General features: G+C 42.4%; 2 protein-coding genes across 4 annotated transcripts; one reads left to right on the forward strand and one right to left on the reverse strand.

Moving 5' to 3' along the window:
* Positions 1–131: 131 nt before the first annotated feature.
* Positions 132–9,482, reverse strand: FAM161B (FAM161 centrosomal protein B). Of its 2 annotated transcripts, none has more exons than XM_039705199.1 (8): positions 9,354–9,482; positions 7,562–8,124; positions 5,441–5,778; positions 4,921–5,048; positions 4,472–4,639; positions 3,890–3,989; positions 2,369–2,499; positions 132–2,150 (listed from the first exon to the last, which is right to left on the reverse strand). In XM_039705199.1, exons 1-8 carry the CDS (start codon positions 9,356–9,358, stop codon positions 2,060–2,062), a joined length of 1,524 nt encoding a protein of 507 aa, XP_039561133.1. In that variant the 5' UTR covers positions 9,359–9,482; the 3' UTR covers positions 132–2,059. The 2 variants fall into 2 exon arrangements, with proteins under 2 accessions (XP_039561133.1, XP_039561132.1); XM_039705198.1 differs by having other exon boundaries at positions 9,266–9,431.
* A 39-nt stretch (positions 9,483–9,521) lies between these two features.
* COQ6 (coenzyme Q6, monooxygenase) lies at positions 9,522–18,833 on the forward strand. Of its 2 annotated transcripts, none has more exons than XM_039705205.1 (12): positions 9,522–9,658; positions 11,420–11,554; positions 12,245–12,303; positions 13,385–13,508; positions 13,939–14,069; positions 14,433–14,540; positions 14,630–14,692; positions 15,011–15,118; positions 15,518–15,720; positions 16,907–17,022; positions 17,384–17,550; positions 18,671–18,833. In XM_039705205.1, exons 1-12 carry the CDS (start codon positions 9,628–9,630, stop codon positions 18,698–18,700), a joined length of 1,275 nt encoding a protein of 424 aa, XP_039561139.1. In that variant the 5' UTR covers positions 9,522–9,627; the 3' UTR covers positions 18,701–18,833. The 2 variants fall into 2 exon arrangements, with proteins under 2 accessions (XP_039561139.1, XP_039561140.1); XM_039705206.1 differs by having other exon boundaries at positions 9,647–9,784.
* The last annotated feature ends 265 nt before the right edge of the window (positions 18,834–19,098 follow it).

Genomic DNA, 19,098 nt, shown 5'->3' on the forward strand with positions numbered 1-19,098 from the left:
CAGCAATGGATGGGAGATACTGCAGTAAGATGTATTCTTTTGTACAGTATTTTTGTGGGTTAGCTGAACAGGCTGTAAATCTTGTAACTGAATATAACCAAATATTTTCATAAAGTGCAAAAATCCAGAACCATAGTTGAAACTCTTTATTTCCATACAATTTTTGAGACATATTAAGGGACTACAGCTCTCTTTTAGGATTACAGAAATGTAATCCTCCTTTCAGAACAAAACTTTGTTTAGCAAGAGAGATGTGACTTTCAGTTACATAGTTTGATGCTTTTACTTTCATCACATTTCTGCAATTTCAGTTTAGGGACCAATATGAAGACTTTAATTTATTTGTTATTATATTCATGCATGTCACCTTAGTATTTGTTAAAAGGATATGGCATAATAATTTAAACTTTTGTTCCTCCTTTCTTAGGGTTTCCCTTTTCACTTCACATACTTGGAAATTTCTTTTTTTCAGCACCATTAACTATTATTATTGAAATCAGCAACCAGTTTTAGTAAATACCCTTTAAAATGTATGTGTTAAAATTTCAGTCCCACTGCTCCAAATATATCCATACAAAGAGGCTTTAAACCACAGACTCATGGAAGTAATCTTCTTTCCTTACTCTTTCAATGTGGCAAGGCACAGTGACAATATGGTTACATCACTACTTCTTTCAGGGGTACCCAGAGCAATAACAGCCTCTGGATATCCCACACAATTTAACCTGTGTGGGAATGGGTACACTGGTAACAGCCTTTCTGGAACCCTCCAAGGAGCCTGTTCTCAGTGTGGAGACTGAGTCACTAATGAGGATGTTGCAAACAGTTTGGTGCATTCACCCTGTTATGTAGCAGTGTGAAACCCCTGGGCCACAAATCCTTGGATTTAGTAATGTGTTATGATTGAAAAATGTCATTATTTCAGTTTTATATCTTTGTCTAATGTGGTAGCTCTGACAAGTACTGTATTTCTGACTTGATGATAAGGTTGTGTCATTACAATGTAAGGAAAAAGGACTGAGGTGACAAAAAGAGACACATCTTGTATTTAAGTAAGTGAGGAAAAGATGACTGATAAGGAAAATTGAGCAATACAGAAACATTATATCTATTTGAAAATATTTTAATGTCAAAGTGCAAAATTCTCAGAAAACATTCCAGGTGGCAAAGATTTTTATTTTTGAAATGGTTATTAGTGTCAGGCAAAGGGAGATCACTAAAGTGTGAATTTTGCCTTTCAAGATGCACCAGGCATTTGAGTGCAATGTCCTGGCAGGCAACACCTAATCTTTTTTCCTCCAAAATCTATCTTTGATATCACAATAATCATACAATTAGGACAACAATAATTCAAAGTGATGCATTCAAAGTGTTTAATTACAACCTTCATAACTTTCGTTGTTTTTTGGGCCAAATTAATGACCTAAATTGGAAAGATGTTGAGACACTTTCAGATCATGAAACATGGGAGATTTTTTAATATAGGAAGACTATTGCTTCTTACTAATGGGAGGAAGAAGCCAAGCTGATAGTAGGTGAATGAAGAATTAACACCAGAGAAAGACTTCCCTTTGAGTCTTCTCCCAAGGTGGGTCAAATCCTGATATTTGTTTTTGTAGAAGTACCTTGTTTGAAAGCATTCTACCACAGATGTGTCTAAAAAAAGATTTAGTACAGTAGAAGGCATTCTCCCTTTCCTGTGTGCTTCTGTGGCATGAATGCAAGGAGCTGACACTAGAGGATGCACCTCTCCAATCTTTCATATCTACTTTTATCCAAAGATAGTGCTTCAACCTCTCTAAATTGTTTTGTTGCCCATTAAAGGGAAAGAGGTCACACAAGGGACACCTTTGAAGACTAAGGGAGGCTGCAGGGTTTGCTGGGCTGAACAAGACATGCTCTAAGCAACAGTTGATTTTTTTCCCTTTACTAAATTCTCCCGTCTCACCCCACAGCAATTCTTAGGTGTCAGCTTAAACTATTAAGTTCCTGAGGATTAACCTGGAGAATCTTGAACAAAGGAAGTCAAGAACTGACTGATGGATTCTTCTGCAGGCTTTTATGTTGCCATTCCCTTTGTGCTCAGTTCCTCCTGAGGTACTCCTTCCTGTTCAGTACAGTCATCCTTTTCACCCTGAGGCTCAGGCAGCCTGCAGAAACAGTGATGGGCTAGTACCAGAAATGCTTGGCCCCGTGCATATGAAATAGGGTGCAGTCATAGGAATTCAGAGAGAGAAGCCACAATGCTTAATAAGAGCAGTGAAGTTAATTTAATTTTTCCTACATTATTGAAACTGGAATGCATTCATGAACAAGGACAATATTTTTAGTCACAGACAAAAGAGCTGTACTACATTGTTTTTATTACCTGTGAACATCAGTTTCTTCTTCCAGCAAGTCAGTGGCATCTTTCCCTTTTTTCCTTACAAATTCTTCACTGAGGCCAACCCGCTGGAGGGTGCGTCTGTAGCGACGCTCTGCTCCTTGACGAGCATCATGCTGTGAAATTGAAACTTAAAACAGTAAAGGCACAGAACTGGGGATTCCCCATAACAGTCAACTGCTTTTGAAGTGTACATCTGATGCTCCTAATGGGGACAAGAGGACAACACAACCTCCTGTCCAAAATTTTTGTAATCCATAAAGTACAGTACCAAAACTGAGCACTAGGACAATGTCTCACATCTCCCAAAGCCAGAGCTCACGTTTTCCTGCTTCAGTTCTTTTTTTTTCCTTCCTTCTTCTGTTCTCCTCATTCTACCACATACCAGTCTTACCAGACTGGTATACTTGTGTCTGAGTCCTAACTCTGACACTCAAATCAAAAACATGTGCAAAACCCAAGTTATGTGAAATGCTGTGAGCATATTTGCTTGTAAGTGGTAAGAACCAACAACAGTGAAGTTAATAAATGGAGAGTGCCTGTGAAATAGCTTCATATCAGCTCAAGTGAAAGACAAGCATCTTGGGTCCTATATCCTCACTGCTTCCAAATGAACCTTGCAAATTAATGTAGTCTGAGATTAGGGTTTTCCAGAGGGACTGGCTTGTCCCTAAAGATTAAAGTGCTCTATATGGAAGGATAGAAACCTAGTATGAACATAAGTGAACACTATTGATAATGATGGATTCTTACAATCTGGTACATTAAAATATTACCAGTATTTATCACACATGTGTGTTCTCTGCCTCCATTAACAGAACAGAAAGCCTGATTCAGGAGGGTACTTCCTTGAGAAATTTCAAATCAGCATATTGTCAATGTATTGTCACTGTCTCTAACCAGCTGCAGTTCCTGCAAGGAAATGAAAGAGAAAACCCAGGGAAAAAGCTACAGTACAGATTGTATCTACACCTCAGGTGCAACAGATATTTGCAGCTGGTACTGTGTGATGGTTGAGACGTGCTGAATGCAGCCCCAGATTGCAAAGCCTACAGGTGATGAAAGCAACATAACCATCAGAACATTAATGTTCTTCTGTAGCAGTAGAGGTACAAATCAAAAGTGCTTAACCTGGAGAGGGTTTTAAGAAAAAAAATTTGCATCTCCAAACTGTAGTCTATGGTATTCAGGTGCAGAGTATTTATTTAATTTCTGGTGTGATAAGGCCTTGATTTTGATCAGAAAATATACTGTGATTGCAATACATAATAGGAACTGGCAAGCTCCTAGAAATAAGCCTGAATGGTTTTTTTCAGGGAAAAAAATAGGAAGGAATTTAAAGTATTCTTTGGTGTCTTTTCCATGTGTTATTTTGAGTGCAGCCCAGAGACTATGTGACTGTACCTTCTCATCCATTAATTAAATTGAGACTAGATTTCTTAATGCCTGTCTTAAGTGAAAGACAATTTATCCTATTACCCAGAAACATTCTGGGACTTTGATTACCTTGGTGACCTGTTCAAAAAGGAATGGTCTGTTCTTGACTCGCAGCTTCATTTCTTCCAGCTCCTTTCTGTATTCTTTTGTTCTGTCTTGCATATTTTGCCTGAAATGGAAAAATGGCCTGTCTACTATAGGTTACCTCTGACTGCAGCTGATCAGGAATGATGAATTCTCAGTGAGTGTTCCATTCTTAAATCACTTTGGTATTTCTCTTGATTCTGAATGCCGGGAAAAAAAAACCCTATTGCTGACAAGTTATGGACCTATTAGCAAAGCTCTTCTAGACTGTAAGCAAGAAACTGTGTTCACATTTTTACAAAAACTTGTCTCTTATGTGTTCTTTACCAAGCTACACATTACAGTTGACTGGCTTGTACAAATTAGTTTCTACAAACATTAAAGGAAATGGTTCTGTATGGAAGGACAGGTGTGGAATTGTCAAGGTATCCAAATGAATGTGGTATGGATATAATAGCCAGAAAAGGTTAGGCTAGGAATGTTTTTAGACCTAATCTGTTCTAAAGAATTATCTGATGGTCTTCATCAAGAGCAAACAGTTATTTTTGTGCAGAGTAGGATACTGACCTATTCTGTTTTGACTTCTCCTTTTGTGTTTCCTCCAGACTTTTATGAGGATCCAGTGCTTTTGCTCGGCTGTTCACAGACTTTTGCATAGCTTGACATTTCATTTTCTGTTTCTCCAGCCAATAAATTCCTTCTTTGTCCCCTTCCTTTTTGTTATCTTGGGCACATCTATGTGGAAAAAAAGTTACTGATGAGCCCATGTGGACTGCCAGACCACATGCTAGGTGGGAATTTCACTTTTGTAGTCCTCCAAGGAGAAAAAGCAAAATATCAGCTGTACAGGTGTGCAGTTTCCAAAGCAACTGGGAGACAGAGGAAGATTTAGCAAAGAAAGAAGACAGAGAAACATTTAAGAAATGTATAGTTGATGTGATGAGGGAAAACACTGGTGTTTTTTCCTCCACATTGGTCAGTAGTTGTACAGTCTTGTAGACAAACTTTCTACCTACCTAATAGCTGATTCTCTCTTTCTAGTTGCATCTGTAATATGCACAGGAAGGGTGTTGGAAGAGAGAGAGGAAAGTCCAGGCAGAGAGTAACTTTTTTGCACTGAAACCTTGGAAAGCTTCTGAGAATCCTGAAAGAAAGGAAACTTCATTCAGTGTATTTGTTCATAGACAGTTGCTAGTACAGAATCTCCTCTGTTATTTGCCTACCAAAGAGAACAGCTGGGCTATGAGAATGCACTCACTCTTCTCTCTTCCATCAGCAGATATTTACATGTGGATGGGCTGAGGGACAAGGGGAAGGAGACATGATTAGAGCTATGAAAGGGTGACTGAGCCTTAGCTGTCATAGCTCATTTTGTGTAGAATTTTGTTCTCTTGTTTGGCCTAGAATTCTGCAGTACTCTCAATACGAGGGCAGATGTCACAGAATGTTAACTATTAATAATTAAATGCTATAAACTTGAGAAGTTGGTATCTTGCTAGGAGAAAGCAGTACCACAGAAATATCCAGCTATCTCACCTTTATCTTTTCATTAGCCTGCCTCTGCCTGGCATGGAGATTGGAGGTTCTCAGCTTGAATGGCTTACTACGAGTTGGCTCTTTGACTTCTTGTCTCCTTACTGTTTTCCTCTGAAACGCCCAGTAAAGTTCTTCAAAATCTGGTATTGCTGGATTAATCCTTGGTTTGAAGCTGAAACTTTTGTCCTGTAAGAAGCCAAGTTTTTGCTGCTTAGTTCTGGTGGCAGTTCGGGACTGAGGCTCCCTCCGCCAGTTGCTGGTATCTATAGGAGCTGCGGAGCTCTCCAGCAAATCCTTTGCTCTCATTTGAATACGGATTTCCCTGTAGAGTTCAGCTTCTAAAGGATCAAAAGGAAAGCAATGAGAAGAGTGTGAGTGACATAAAAATTGCCACCACCCAAGTCTAAACTTTCCATTATGATGGCAGCTACAGATATAGGAGAGACCAAACATCCTGTGCTCTCCTTTCCCCCTTTTTCAGCCCCTCTCTCCTCTGCCTCCCAGGGAAAAATAATTCAAAGATACCAGTAAAACCATGGTAGGGTCTCTTTCTTAGGCATTAATTTCTAGATATCTCTTATTGGACAATAACTCAACAAGACTTATCCTGTTCTTAAAGGTACCAGGTAACTTGTGCCCTTTGTCTCCTTTGTCTTGCAGAAATGTTAATCTTCCATACTAGTCCCATACTTTTTATGTGGGACTTACAGCTATGTTGACTGTGTGGTACAAATGAATCATTCAAGTATACTTGTAACAGATGATGGCTTTTCTATGTAGTGGCTTTTTCTACTTTTTCCAGCAGTAATTGTCTATACTGGAAAAGCCTTTAAGTAAGGAACATTTAATGGATAGATCATGTTTTGTAACTTTCGTGGCAAACTTTCTATAGAATATGTTTTAGATTATAGCATCAAACTGAAGTCCTTCCCTGTGCAGCACTAAATATTTATGAAAATGCAGACAGTTGGCTGAAGGTTGTTTTTTTGCTTTTAGGGAAAAAAGTCAATACTGCTGTTTGCAAAATAAGATGGTTTTGATTCAATTTATAGGCATTCATTGCCTGAACTATGAAATGTTCATTTCTCCTCCCTTCTCATATGCCAGACAGAAATAGAACAATGATTTGTCCTTTGCTGCCTTTTACCTGTCTAATCTATTTAGGTTAAAACAGAATGTTTTCTGATGAAAACTGAACTGGAGTATCCTCAAGAAGAAACCACAGAAACAGTAAAAAAGGAGAAAAGAATGAGAAAAGCCATGAGAATTATTAAGGACTGGCTTAGTTCCCACATTCAAGCATGAAGTCTGAATTGCTTACTTCAAACTTTCAACTGCAGTGGCTTAAGTCATCTGAAAGCAGGCAAGCACCAGTAACATTTCCTTGGCTGTCCTGACTAGAATGGTCCTAGGCACCTCCTTTCCCTGTTTGAGCAACTGAGCCAGTGCAAGTGGGAAGGCCACTGGAACCATCAGAGACTGGTTGAATAGGAGTAAAATTGTCAGATCTAAGATACTGCATGCATCAGAGACTGGCATGAGAGACTGGACTACTACACTATCACTTAGAGCCAAACTAGTTGCCTGATTTGGGCTCAGGAAATATTTTTCTCCTCTCCTAGGGGTTCTGTGCAGAATGGATCACTTGAATAGGAGTAAAATTGTCAGATCTAAGATACTGCATGGACCTTGGAGACCTATGGCACTACATCTGTCTTCATGTTTGTGCCACAAATCATCTCAGTCCCTTTAGTGTAACCAAAGGTATGGAATCCAGTATAGGGAAAGATTCCCAGACTGTCACAATCTGCAGCAAAATGGATATGGAAATCTGTCTGTAGAGCTCAATGTGCCCATGTTTTCTGGAGAGTGGAACAGAACTGCTGTTGCTGACACTCATACAGGACTACTGAACTTAGGGTAGTTCTACTGAACTGCACTCTACTGCAAGGGTATCTGAACAAAATGTGACCAGTGACACACAGGAGACTCAACACACCAGGGGGGACGCTGGCCTGAGGCTCCAAGTGATGCCCTAGAGCCATGATCTTACCTCCCAGCATGGAGGCAGCAAGGGACAGGCAGGGAGGTGCTGTTACAGAAAGAGCCCTGGCATGTTACCTTTGAGTTTATCTCCAAGAAGTGAGTCATAAGTAGATTTAGGAACTTTTTTACTGGCTTGCTTCTGTTTGGAGCTCTCATTTGGGGTTGCTGCTGCCAGGAATTTTTGTCTGATAGCTTCTTTCTTTTTCTCTTCCTTCTCCAGAAAACTGAAGGGCCGCTGTGTTGAAAGTAGCAGCTCCTTTCTTTTCTGTGTTGCTGCTTGCCTGCGAATCTCATTCTGCTCCATAATTTCCTGATAAAGGGGCAGAAACACATGTGCAGGTACAGGCTGTGCCCGGAATTGTTTCTGGCATTCAGCTTCATCCTGGCTTTGCCTTTTGTCTCTCTGTTTGTCTAGTTCAAGAAACATGTATGCCTTCATCAACTCGGACTTTTTGCGAGCTTCCCGCAGGGTCATTTTGAAAGGCTGAGGGATGGTGATGGAAGGAATCCAGGGAGATGAAGCGCTTTTTGGCCTCAAGCGGGACTTGGGAAACAAGTGAGGCTTTTGCTGATCCCAGGTACTGTCTGAGGTGAGGTCGGTCAAAGAACTGGACTGCCTTATGTTACCAGATGTATGACTAAGACAAACACATTATGAAGGGGAAGTTAGTGACATTATTAAAAAACAGAGTTAAAAGAAGGGAGACACTGCTGATTAAGAGAAAGACACCGCAGGCTGGGCTGGTTGTTAAAAGACAGGCCTAGGGTTTGTCATTCTCAGGCTCCATATTTCACTTTGCTACCAAAGTTCATGAGCAGAGCTTTGCTTGTTTTGTTTTCCATGTATAAAATGGAAGTTAGGCCTACTTAGCTTTGTCATGCAATTTATTTTGCTGCGAGCGCTCTATTGCCAGAAAGGCCACAAGCAAACCACAAAGTTCCAGCTTTAGGGTTATCTTGCTAACAGCTACTCAACACACAAATGCAGGAGAGCAATCAGGCACACAGATGCACAAATCCCAACAAACAGTACCAAACACTAGCATTCCTGGGATGCTGATGGGAATGTCATTACAAGAAACTGCTTTAGTGTGGTGTTTGAGAGGTTCAGCTAGAAACTTTGTACCTGAGAAGACGACCATATTATTGATAATAAGAAAAAAAAAAACCTACCTGAGACTATCCTGGGTCTCATTAAAATAGCAAACTTCTCATAGGATGTCTGAGGGTGATTGTGAAAGTGAGTGAAACTTAGATTTTAGGGAAGGAATAATTGCAGGCAAAAGGAAGGATCAAGGTGAAGCAGAGTGGACCAAGAACAGCAAAGGGGAAAAAATGGGGGAGACAGAAGGTGCAGATCATGTGTGAACAGACTCCTGGTCAATACACTTGCTGCAGTCTCTTCTTCTTCATAAACTTTCTTTTAAGAGTGCACATGTGACCTGCTAGTGAATGCAAAGCTAGATTAACCACAAGGAAAGTCGTCTGAGAGCTCGCCCTTGGAAAGGCGGGACACTGGATAGAAACGTGTGTCACCTGCTGGCACGTTTCAAGCGTGATTAGCTGATGAGTGAGGCGGGGATTTGTGCTGTTCTTGTGTTATGTGAAAGCTGCTTACGTGGGCACCGACTGACGCCATCCTCCCTGCTGTGCCTACGCTTGTGGCCGGTGTCCTGGCTGCACACACGGGCATTTTGGGACATCACGCTCCGCCTCCTCCCTGGCCAGGAGAAGGAATCCTGCACCCCATCCTGCCATCCTTACCAGGTGTCGTCCTACCTGAGAGCCTCCCTCAGCTTCTCACGCAGAACTTCCGCCTCCCTCCTGAAACCCTCCAGCTCCTCATCTTCGAACGCCCCGCGGTCACCCCATAACTCTGCCTGGCACGGCACGCCCGGTTCTAACGGAGACCGCCGGCCCCCCATCCCGACAGGATGCTCCTTGCCGGCGGCGGCAAACGCAGGAGTCGGCGTGTTACAGCCCGAGGGGACCTCGCGTAACCTGGAAAAAACGAAATAACCGGGCAGCGCCGGCGCTGGGGCTGCCACCCCGCCGGGAGCGCCGCGGCCGCGCCGCCGCCTCAGCCCGCGACGGCCGCCGCCGCCCCGCCGCTCTACGACGTGGTGGTGTCGGGCGGGGGCATGGTCGGGAGCGCCATGGCCGCCGTGCTGGGTAAGGCCGTGACGCGCTGCCCCGCAGTGTGAGATAACCGCGGGTAGGGGCTCCGTGTCCAGGGTCCCGCTGAGGGATCCTTCGTCCTCGCGTGGCAGCGCTCCCAAGGTGACCTGGGGCTGTTTGGTGAGCTGCTCAGTGGTGAGCCTGGCTGTATCCGCGTGTGCGCAGCTGTTAATGGGGCCGTGAACTGCGGTGTTATGGTCTGCAGTGTTTCTGTCAAACATGCTCGTCCTTAAATAGCTGATGGATAACGTCACCCATAGCTGAAATGCTTTTCTGAATATACAACCATAGGATGGGTTGGAAGGACCTTAAATATCACCTAGTTCCAGCCCCCTGCTGTGTGCAGGTCCACAGACCAGGTTGCTCTGAGCCACGTCCAGCCTGGCCTCAAACAGCTCCAGGGCTGGGACATTTAGAGCTGAGCAACCTGTTCCAGTGTCTCACCATCCTCACAGCAAAGAACTGCCTCCTCATATCTAATCTAAGCCTACTCTCTTTCACTTTGAATCCATTTCCCCTTGTCCTCTCACTACATGATCTCCGAAAAAGTCCCTTTTGGTCTTTCTTGTGGGCTCCCTTCAGGTACTGTAAGGCCACAATTCAGCCCCCCACCCCAAGCCATCTCTTTTCCAGGCGGAACAAACCCATTTTGCTCAGTCTTTCATTGTAGGAGAACTGCTCCAGCCATCTAATCATTATTATCTGATCCCAAGTTTCATTCTCTAACTCAGTATTTTAAACACTGGAATACCAAGTTAAAATGGATTTCTGCTTGCTTTGTATCATTAGGGATCCTGAGAGTACTGGCTGCTCCTTTATTTGCAGTGTGGATTCAGAAGGGTGCAGTAGTGACAAAAGCTAAAAAAACTAGTGCCCAGAAGAGCAAAGATCCTGAGCAATGAGTGCTTTGCAAGTACAAGGGCTTACCTTGCAAGCTAAGTTCTGCTTGTATTGTTAAACAAGAGCCCAGTGGATTTGAGATGGCATAAGGATCCCCTCCAGCAGTGCTATCTAAGGCTGACAAGCAGGTTTGGGATCTCTCAGGAGATGAGGTCATTACTGTGCATAATCTACAAAATGTGCCCAGGACACTGCTGTCTTTAGGGCTGCTGTAGTAGTAAACTCTAGATGTTGCAAGGACTCACTTCTGTCCTCACTGCCTTCTGCATCTGTAGTGGTTGGGATGCTGCAAGTGTGGCCAGCTCAGCTGCAGTGTTTTACACTTTACTTCAGTCTTCTTTTTTTTCAGTTCTTTTTAACTGGAAGTTTAAAGTCTAAACTGCCCGTAAGTTTAAAGTCTATCCCAATGTCAGAATGTAAGTACAGGGAAAAGATTAATGTAATTGCTATGTATCACAGAAGTTTTATTTTGATCCCTTCTTCTAAAAGGAGAATTTATGTTTAAGTTCTGGAAAACATGTTCTGGAGTAAACATTGCAAATTTCACTTGATAATACTCCAGTAATAATTTTTTATTTTAAAATTGCACAAATTTGTATAAAAATGTAAGCTTTATGTAAAAGGGAAATATGTGATCCTTGCTTTAGCTGCAGAAGGGTTGTCCATCTCAGTAACAGGACCGTAGTCATAAAGTTTTAACATACAAATTACCTGCCTGGTCAAAACCTGTATTGTATATGTATTTCTTTATTAAGTGTGTTGTGTCTACTCTGTCTTATTACAAAAACTCAGGTGTTTTGTTTTTGAGATTTTTGACAGGAGCATTGTAACAAAGCATGAATTTGCTTATTTTAGGGCATGATATCCACTTCCATGATAAAAAGATTGCTTTGCTGGAGGCTGGTCCTAGGAAAGAATATGATCACATGCCAGACAGTTACAGCAACAGGGTCAGTTCCATCTCCCCAGGATCAGCAACCCTCCTAAGCAGTAAGTATGATTTTGTTGTTTGCATTTTTAACATTTATATTTGAGCTGGTTTTGTTTAAACAAAAACCCTTTTGACCATGTGTTGCCTTCACCCTAACCTCAGTAGGATTATTTGCCTTTGCCTCTACATGCTGAGTTGTGGTTATTAAATCCAAATTTTCCCCATAACAGGGATCTGTGTTCTGGTATCTTGGTCTGATTTGTTATTATATAAATATTTGTGACTTTAGGCTAGTGAAAGGTTGTAAGGTGCTCTCTACAGCACCTGGAATGTTCTATTCACAAAAGAAGTTTAGTGCTTTGTCGTCTGGTAACTCAGTCCTCAATTAATGAGGATTAATTGTCATTTTAAAGAGATATCTGAGCCTAGATTCCTTATGGAGAAAGAAATGTTCTCTACAATAATGCTGTGCATTTCTCTGTCTGTTTTATTACCCAGTGATGGGACAGGGAGAGTTGTCTGTTAGGTCAGAGGTTGAGGGAGTGCTGTTCCTGCTGGTTTGTATTAACAATGTGATTCTGGAGCTGTGATAGCACTGAGGCAGACCTGGCACTGTCTAGGGATGGTGCAAGCCAAGCCTGAGTATAGTCAGGGGAGAGTGGAGGAGAGTGTGGAGTGAGCTTCAGTTTAGTTTTGGTCTCAGTGTCCCATGTGAGCCTGTATCTCTGTGTATTTCTGTCCTTTTTCAGGTTGTGGTGCCTGGGATCATGTCTGCAGCCTGAGACTCAAACCGTTCCGGCGAATGCAGGTGCCTTAGGGCTGCAGATACACCATGTGTCTGTCTACTCTGAATTCTCAAAAGTACTTGCATCAATGACACAAAGGTTTTTCTTTCTATGGTAAAGGGCAGGTCAATCTTATGTTCATTTCTGTCCCTTTTTTGTGGGTAGCAGTCTGCTCAAAAACACCTGTCCTCAGGGTCTTGATGTTACAGGCTGAAAGGTGGATTCCTAATGGCAGCTGTAGATACTGAGGCTTGGGTATTAGCCAGGAAATAAAGGTAAAGAGTGTATTGGTTTGGCTGGGATAGAGTTTCTTCTCTTCACGGTGGCTTGTATGGGACAGTGTGTCAGATTTGTGCTGATAACACAGGGATGTTTTAGTTATTGCTGATCACTGCTTACAGTGCCAAGGCTTTCTCACACTGCCCTGCCAGTGAGCAGGCTGGAGGTGCACAAGAAGCTGGGAGGGTACACAGGCTGGACAACTGACCCTGGCTGATAATCCATACCATATGCTGTCATGCTCAGCAATAAAAGCTGAGGAAAAGAAGAAGGAAAGATGGGAAGTTGGGAGTAATGGCGTTTGTCTTCCCAGGTAACCATTATGCTTGATGGGGCCCTGCTCTCCTGGAGATGGCTAAACACCTGCTTAGCCTTGGGAAGCAGTGAATTAATTCCATGTTTTGCTTTCCTTGCACATGTGGCTTTTGCCTTTCCTATTAAACTGCATTTACCTCAAGCCATGAGTTTTGTACTTTCACCCTTCCAGTTTTCTTCCCCACCTCAGTGCAGGGAGTAAGGAAGCAGTGGCGTGGGACTGAGCTGCCTGCTGGGGTTACCCTACAGCAGGTTGTAGCATAGCTTCCTAGTCAATTATGTAACAGAAAAGTAGGGATGAAAAACTTGACTTGGAATTACTTTTTGAGCTTAAGCTAAATCATTTAATGAAATTAGTTACGTGGTGCACTTTAGTAGCTGGGAATGGACAGTAATTCAGGATGTTTTGTCCAGTTCTATATTTCTAGATTACTGTGTCTTTTTGCTGTTCAGTCCCTGAAATGGACTTCTTTATCACATAGCTTCATGTAATGTATTTTTTCTTCGTAGGTGTGGGATGCTTGTTCAGAAGCCATGATCGTTTTTGAGAAAGATGACTTAGATGACATGGGTTACATAGTGGAGAATGATGTCATTATGTCTGCTCTCACAAAACAGTTAGATGCAGTAGCAGGTAGTGGACAACTTCTTCAATGTTTTATTTCCTGCAGATAGCTTTCAGTTACTTGCCTTCTATGGTGTGCTAAGTCTTGAGAGGGAGAAATTTGTCTAACAAGTAACTCTTGAGAAATGGGAACCTTCTGGAATTGGGAAAGAGGGAGAAATCTGACTTCCAAAGGCTACAGAGCTGGAAAGCACTTGCATATGTAGTTCTTCAGAATACAGTCTCTTCAAAATTGGATTTAATTAAAAAATCTGTACCTCCTTGTCCAGAGCAGGCCCTACAGTGACAGGGGATTGTCCATATCTGTTTTTTCAGAGAGAATTGTAGGGTGAGCTCCTAGGGTGCTGTTAAGCCACGCGTGGCCTTGGCTGTTGTAGCGATGTTTCCTTTTTTCCTGTCAGTGTCCTGCTGTGACCATGGCACTCTGTGTTCCCATCAGACCGCGTGGAGGTTTTCTACAGCAGCAAAGCAGTTGGGTACACCTGGCCCCTTCCTTCCCATGGCTGTGACACAAGCCCTTGGGTCCAAGTTGAGTTAGCTGATGGACGCAGACTTCAGACCAAGCTGCTGGTAACTAAACTCTTTATTTCCATTGATAAGGCATCATCTCTAACCCAAGTCCTTCCCACTGGATTTGGTTCCAATTCCATGTGTGCCACTCCACCCACGTGGAGTGCTAGAGTGAGGTGAGTGGCTAACCCTGGCAGGGAGGATGTGGGACACTGGGCATGGCCTTCTCTCTGCCTGGTGCAAGGAGATGCTGGTGAATTTGAGAAGAGCCACCTCTTCTGGTTTTGGGGGGATTGGTTTTTTTTTCCCCCTGGATGAACAGACAATATACAGCTGCAGTCTGAGGTTTTTAGAGTGAAATACTAGCTCCTAATGTTTCTAGAAGCTGCTGCAGAAGTTGCTTTGCATCTCTTTGTTTTACAGATTGGTGCAGATGGTCATAACTCTATGGTCCGGAAGGGAGCTGAAATTAAGAACATCGAACATCAGTATGACCAGTCAGCTGTGGTGGCAACTCTGCATTTATCTGAGGTAAAATTCTGCTAAACTGACTCTTCCATAAGCAATAGAACCTAAGAGGGTGATCTGGCTTGCTGCCCACTTGCTTCTTTCCACTGCAGGCCACAGACAACAATGTAGCATGGCAGCGGTTCCTTCCCACCGGGCCAATTGCGCTTCTTCCGGTAAGGTGTCTGCATTTCTTTAAAGGTTTTAAAATATTTTTGTAGTCTAGTAAATTTATTTCTGTCCATGCCTTTCTGTGTTGGTTCTGTCTCTTAAGAATTTGCACATCTGCCCTTCACTCTTGATTTATTGTGTTTTCCTGCTCCTGCTGTCTCACTCTATCCTTGGCATTTCCCACTTGTAACAAGTTGGGCAGGAACTGTAATTTTCAGAGGGACTGATGGTGTGAGACAGGGCAGTGGGGAAGTCTTCGCACTGAATATTTATTTTTGTTTCTTTTTCTCTTGATATTTACCCTTGACATTCTCCTAAACTAGCTGTCTGACACTGCCAGCTCTCTGGTCTGGTCTACATCTCATGACCATGCATCAGAACTTCTCGCTATGGATGAGGAAAGCTTTGTGGATAGCATCAATTCTGCCTTTGTAAGTATCAGCCTCATGGCAAGAAACAGACTTTAAGAAACAGAACGGAATTCTGTAGCTTAAATGACAGTAATGGGAGAGGTGGATTCTGAAGTTCCTTCCTCTGGTGAGAATGATACTAAAGAGGCACCTAGCAAAGAAAAGATGACCCCTTGGGACTGAATTAGGTTAGTTCTGAAAGTCACAGAAGTTAACCTAAATTTCCAAAAGGTAGGAAGAGTATGCTCATCCTAGCTGGAAATTTGTATGTCCTAAAATGGCGAAGATAGTTTTTACTACTGTATAGTTTTTTTCCAAGTGGTTAAAATTCAGTATTTGGAACTCAGATTTTTTTTTCAGCTGGGTTCTTTTATGGGTCTAGTTTGGGTCAGCTTCCAAAGATTTGTTTGTCTGTTTCAGTGGAGCAACATAAACCACTCTGACTTCATTGACACTGCTGGGGCCCTGTTCCGTTCTGCCATTTCGTTCCTGAAGCCCTCAGGGACTGCAGTCCGTCAGCTGCCCCCAAGTGTTGCTAAAGTAGATCCAGAGAGCAGAGCCATGTTCCCTCTCGGCGTGGGCCACGCGACCGAGTACGTCCAGCACCGCGTGGCGCTTATCGGGTAAGGCGCTCCGTGGCTGCCCTTGGCCGAGCGGGTGGCGTGCGCTTAGAAATCATGTGAGAACAGCAGCTCCCAGTCAGCAGTTGGATGTTAGAAATGATACATTGTTCCAGTTTGACTTTACCCAGATCTGGTTTGTTCTGTGTGCCCTCATGTCCATGTGTATGAGTAGCTTTATGCCCATTATCTGTGCTCCCTGTATAAATTGAAAGATACTTATTTCCCTTTCCTGGTTTGTACAGTCCTGTGAAACAATCCAGTATCTCATGCTGGATCTGTACTTCCCCTTATGTTATACCAGCCATTCTGAGCACCACTTTGAGTTTTAAACTCACCTTTTTTGAACACAAATGACAAAATAGCAATCTTTGTCTTTAAGCTTTACAGATAAGTCTGTTCATAGAAGAACCCGATTTTGTTATTACTCATGTGGAATGTCAGAGACTTTTGTATGGTGGCCCATTCAAACAGGAAAATACCTCATTTCTTATATTCTAAGGTCACATGTACTTTCTTCTCTGCCCCAGCTGCAGTGTGGTGGTAGTTTTTTAGTAATTCTTGGATGCTGTGCTGCACTTTTGTGTGGTACACTTTTCATCTTTCCAACCTATGAACCACTCTATGCTTGGGAGCATGCTATGCTTTATAGCTTGGTAAAGCACATGATCTTGCATTTTATATCAAAACTTCATTTAATTTTTCTAACTTTGTGACTCCCATAGCAATGTTTGTCTTTAAGCTTTACAGATAAGTCTGTTCATAGAAGAACCCGATTTTGTTTCTGTTCAATGATAATCCCACCTCTCCTTTATACTCATGATGTCTGTCCACTTTGTGGTTGTGCAGTGTGCCATTGACAGTGCTCCTGCTGTGCTGAGGTCACTTAAAAAAAATAAAGGCCTGTTCCACGTGTGATCTGAGAGGACTTTGACTAGTCACCTCTTTATAATTTTTCCTTTCAGACCTGCTTTTTGTTACCTCCCCTATGTCTTGCTTGTTACAACTGGAGAGGCAGTCAGGTAGTTCAGCATAGCATGCAAGGAGGTACTGGATAAAGTGCATATGCTGCTCTAAGGTGGTTCATTGCAAAGAGGTGAGGAGTGCTACACTGATCCCTTCTGGGGTTTGTCAGCTACTGTGGCTTTCTTTAAGAAGGGAAAGAAATTTCTGTCTTCTCTTATTTTAGGGATGCAGCACACAGAGTCCACCCACTTGCAGGACAAGGAGTGAACCTGGGCTTTGGTGATATTGCATGTTTAGCTCATCACCTCAGTGCAGCAGCCTTCAACGGGAGCGATCTGGGTAAGGCTCCAAGCCAACACAGGGGCAGTAAAGGATTAGTCTTCCAGGCCTTTGCTGCAGTACTCTGGTTAAGCATGCAGCTGTCTTGTGTTTGAAAGCTTTGTTGAAGCGAAGCAGTTCACAATTCTTGGATGCAGTTTCCATCCCACAAATTTAAAGCTGCTTAAAAAAAAATAAAGCTCTGCAAGATGGCAGTTAGAAATGTGGTGAGATGAGAACTAGCTGGTGGAAAGAGGTCTTTATTGAGATGGACCACTTGTCTGTTCTCCTTCAGTTCCCAGACGAAACTGCTCTATAGATAAGATGCACAATTGTTTGTGGCACATCAAAAGTAATAGAAACATTCAATTATCTCTTCCAGGCTCCTTAAAACACCTCCTCAAGTTTGAAACAGAACGTCAGAGGCATAATGTCTCCTTGATAGCTGCCACTGATGTGCTAAAAAGGCTGTACTCTACCACACTGGCACCTCTGGTGTTGCTGAGGACATGGGGATTGCAAGCAACAAATGCCCTGCCTCCTGTCAAAGTAAGGATCTCACTTCAGTGAGGGCTGTAGGAATTGTCCAAAATTATAAATGAAATATGCACAAGATGCAAAGATCTTTGTTTTAAATGAAACATTTTTTGTTGGAAAATACTAGTTTAAACTGAGGGGTTTGTGTCCTGAATGAGACTGGGGAGTTCCTAAATAACTGATGACTCAGTAGTGACTTGTTTTTTCCCACTCGAGCACAAGGGAATATGAAAGATCTAAGTGTTTTATATTCTGTATCAGTAATTAGGAGTTAGAGGTCATCAGAAGTCTTTGACTTTATTTTGCTATGAAATTAGTGTCAAACCTTGAATTGTATTCCAGCAATGCACAGAGAAAACAGGCCTGTGAAGACACATCTTCACTAAGAGATTGGGTGACTTCCCAGATGCAGTGTGCAGCCCACACATAACTGTTTCTGTGCTGTTTTGCCTCGTGAATTGTTCCCTCATGGCAGAAGTTCAAGTCTCTAAAATGGAAATTACCTGAGGAAGGCAGTGGTGAGGAGTTTCTGTCTTAGAGCCTCTGTTTGCAGCTTATCTGCCTGAACTTCTCACCCTCTTGACATAGTTGCTGGATTTTTGTGAGGATCCTTAAGCCCTCTGCTCTCAAAGCTCCCAAGCACCAGCAAGTTAGATTCTCATCTTTGGATTTCAATTTTTATTTCATTTATTCTCCATCTTCATATTAAACACAGGTGCCCTGTTTCCCTTGTGTCATGGTCACAGTTGAGACACTTTCAATTGAAAATCGGTACATTCCTAAGGCAGAGCAGCTGCTGCTGGCACAGTGTCTTCATTAAGGAAGACTGTGCTGCTGCTTCAGTGCTCATAAGTTTTTTTTTTCTCTTTTTCTGTTTAAAAAAAATAAAAACAACAAACCAAGATGTCTTTTCTGAGCACAGAACCCATTGGTAATACCAGTTTTGTACTACTTGGGAAGGACAGGAATGCTACGATTTTGTTAATTTTCTAGGACATAGGGATAGGTTCTCTGCGTGTGGCTAGAAAGACTGGCCAAGAATTGTTGTTCATTTATATGAAAGGGAATGTGCCTAAAGGTTTTTTCCTAAAACACATGCTTATGAATTACTTCTCTTTTTCTTCTCTTTTAGGAGCAAATCATGGCTTTTGCCAGCAAGTGATCTGTTGTCAGTCTGCCTGTCAGCAGCTTGCCTATGAATGCATTGCCCTTAAAAGGACTGTGACTGACTTGAGTATTTGAATTTTTATTTTAATTTTCAATAAAACTGAGGGATTGAGCTGTGTATTACACCATCCAGTGGTTTATGCAAAAGTTGTCGCATTTGCCCTCCTCAAGAGGATTTAGGGTTTCTTTCCATAGTACCATGATGTCTTCAGCCACAGAACTAAGCGTAGTATGTGCTTTTAATTTGGGCCTCCTGAATTGAAGATTGAGGTGCAAACAGCTGTCTGTCTTTTGGCAAACACAGTGCTGAATTTTGCCAACTGCTGGCTAATTTTTAACAGCTTTTGCCACTTAATTACTTTCAGTTTCTTCTGAGATGATTGCTAGAACTGT

This window comes from Passer montanus, unplaced genomic scaffold (genome assembly GCF_014805655.1).
Source record: "Passer montanus isolate IOZ18808 unplaced genomic scaffold, ASM1480565v1 scaffold18, whole genome shotgun sequence".
NCBI lineage: Eukaryota > Metazoa > Chordata > Aves > Passeriformes > Passeridae > Passer > Passer montanus.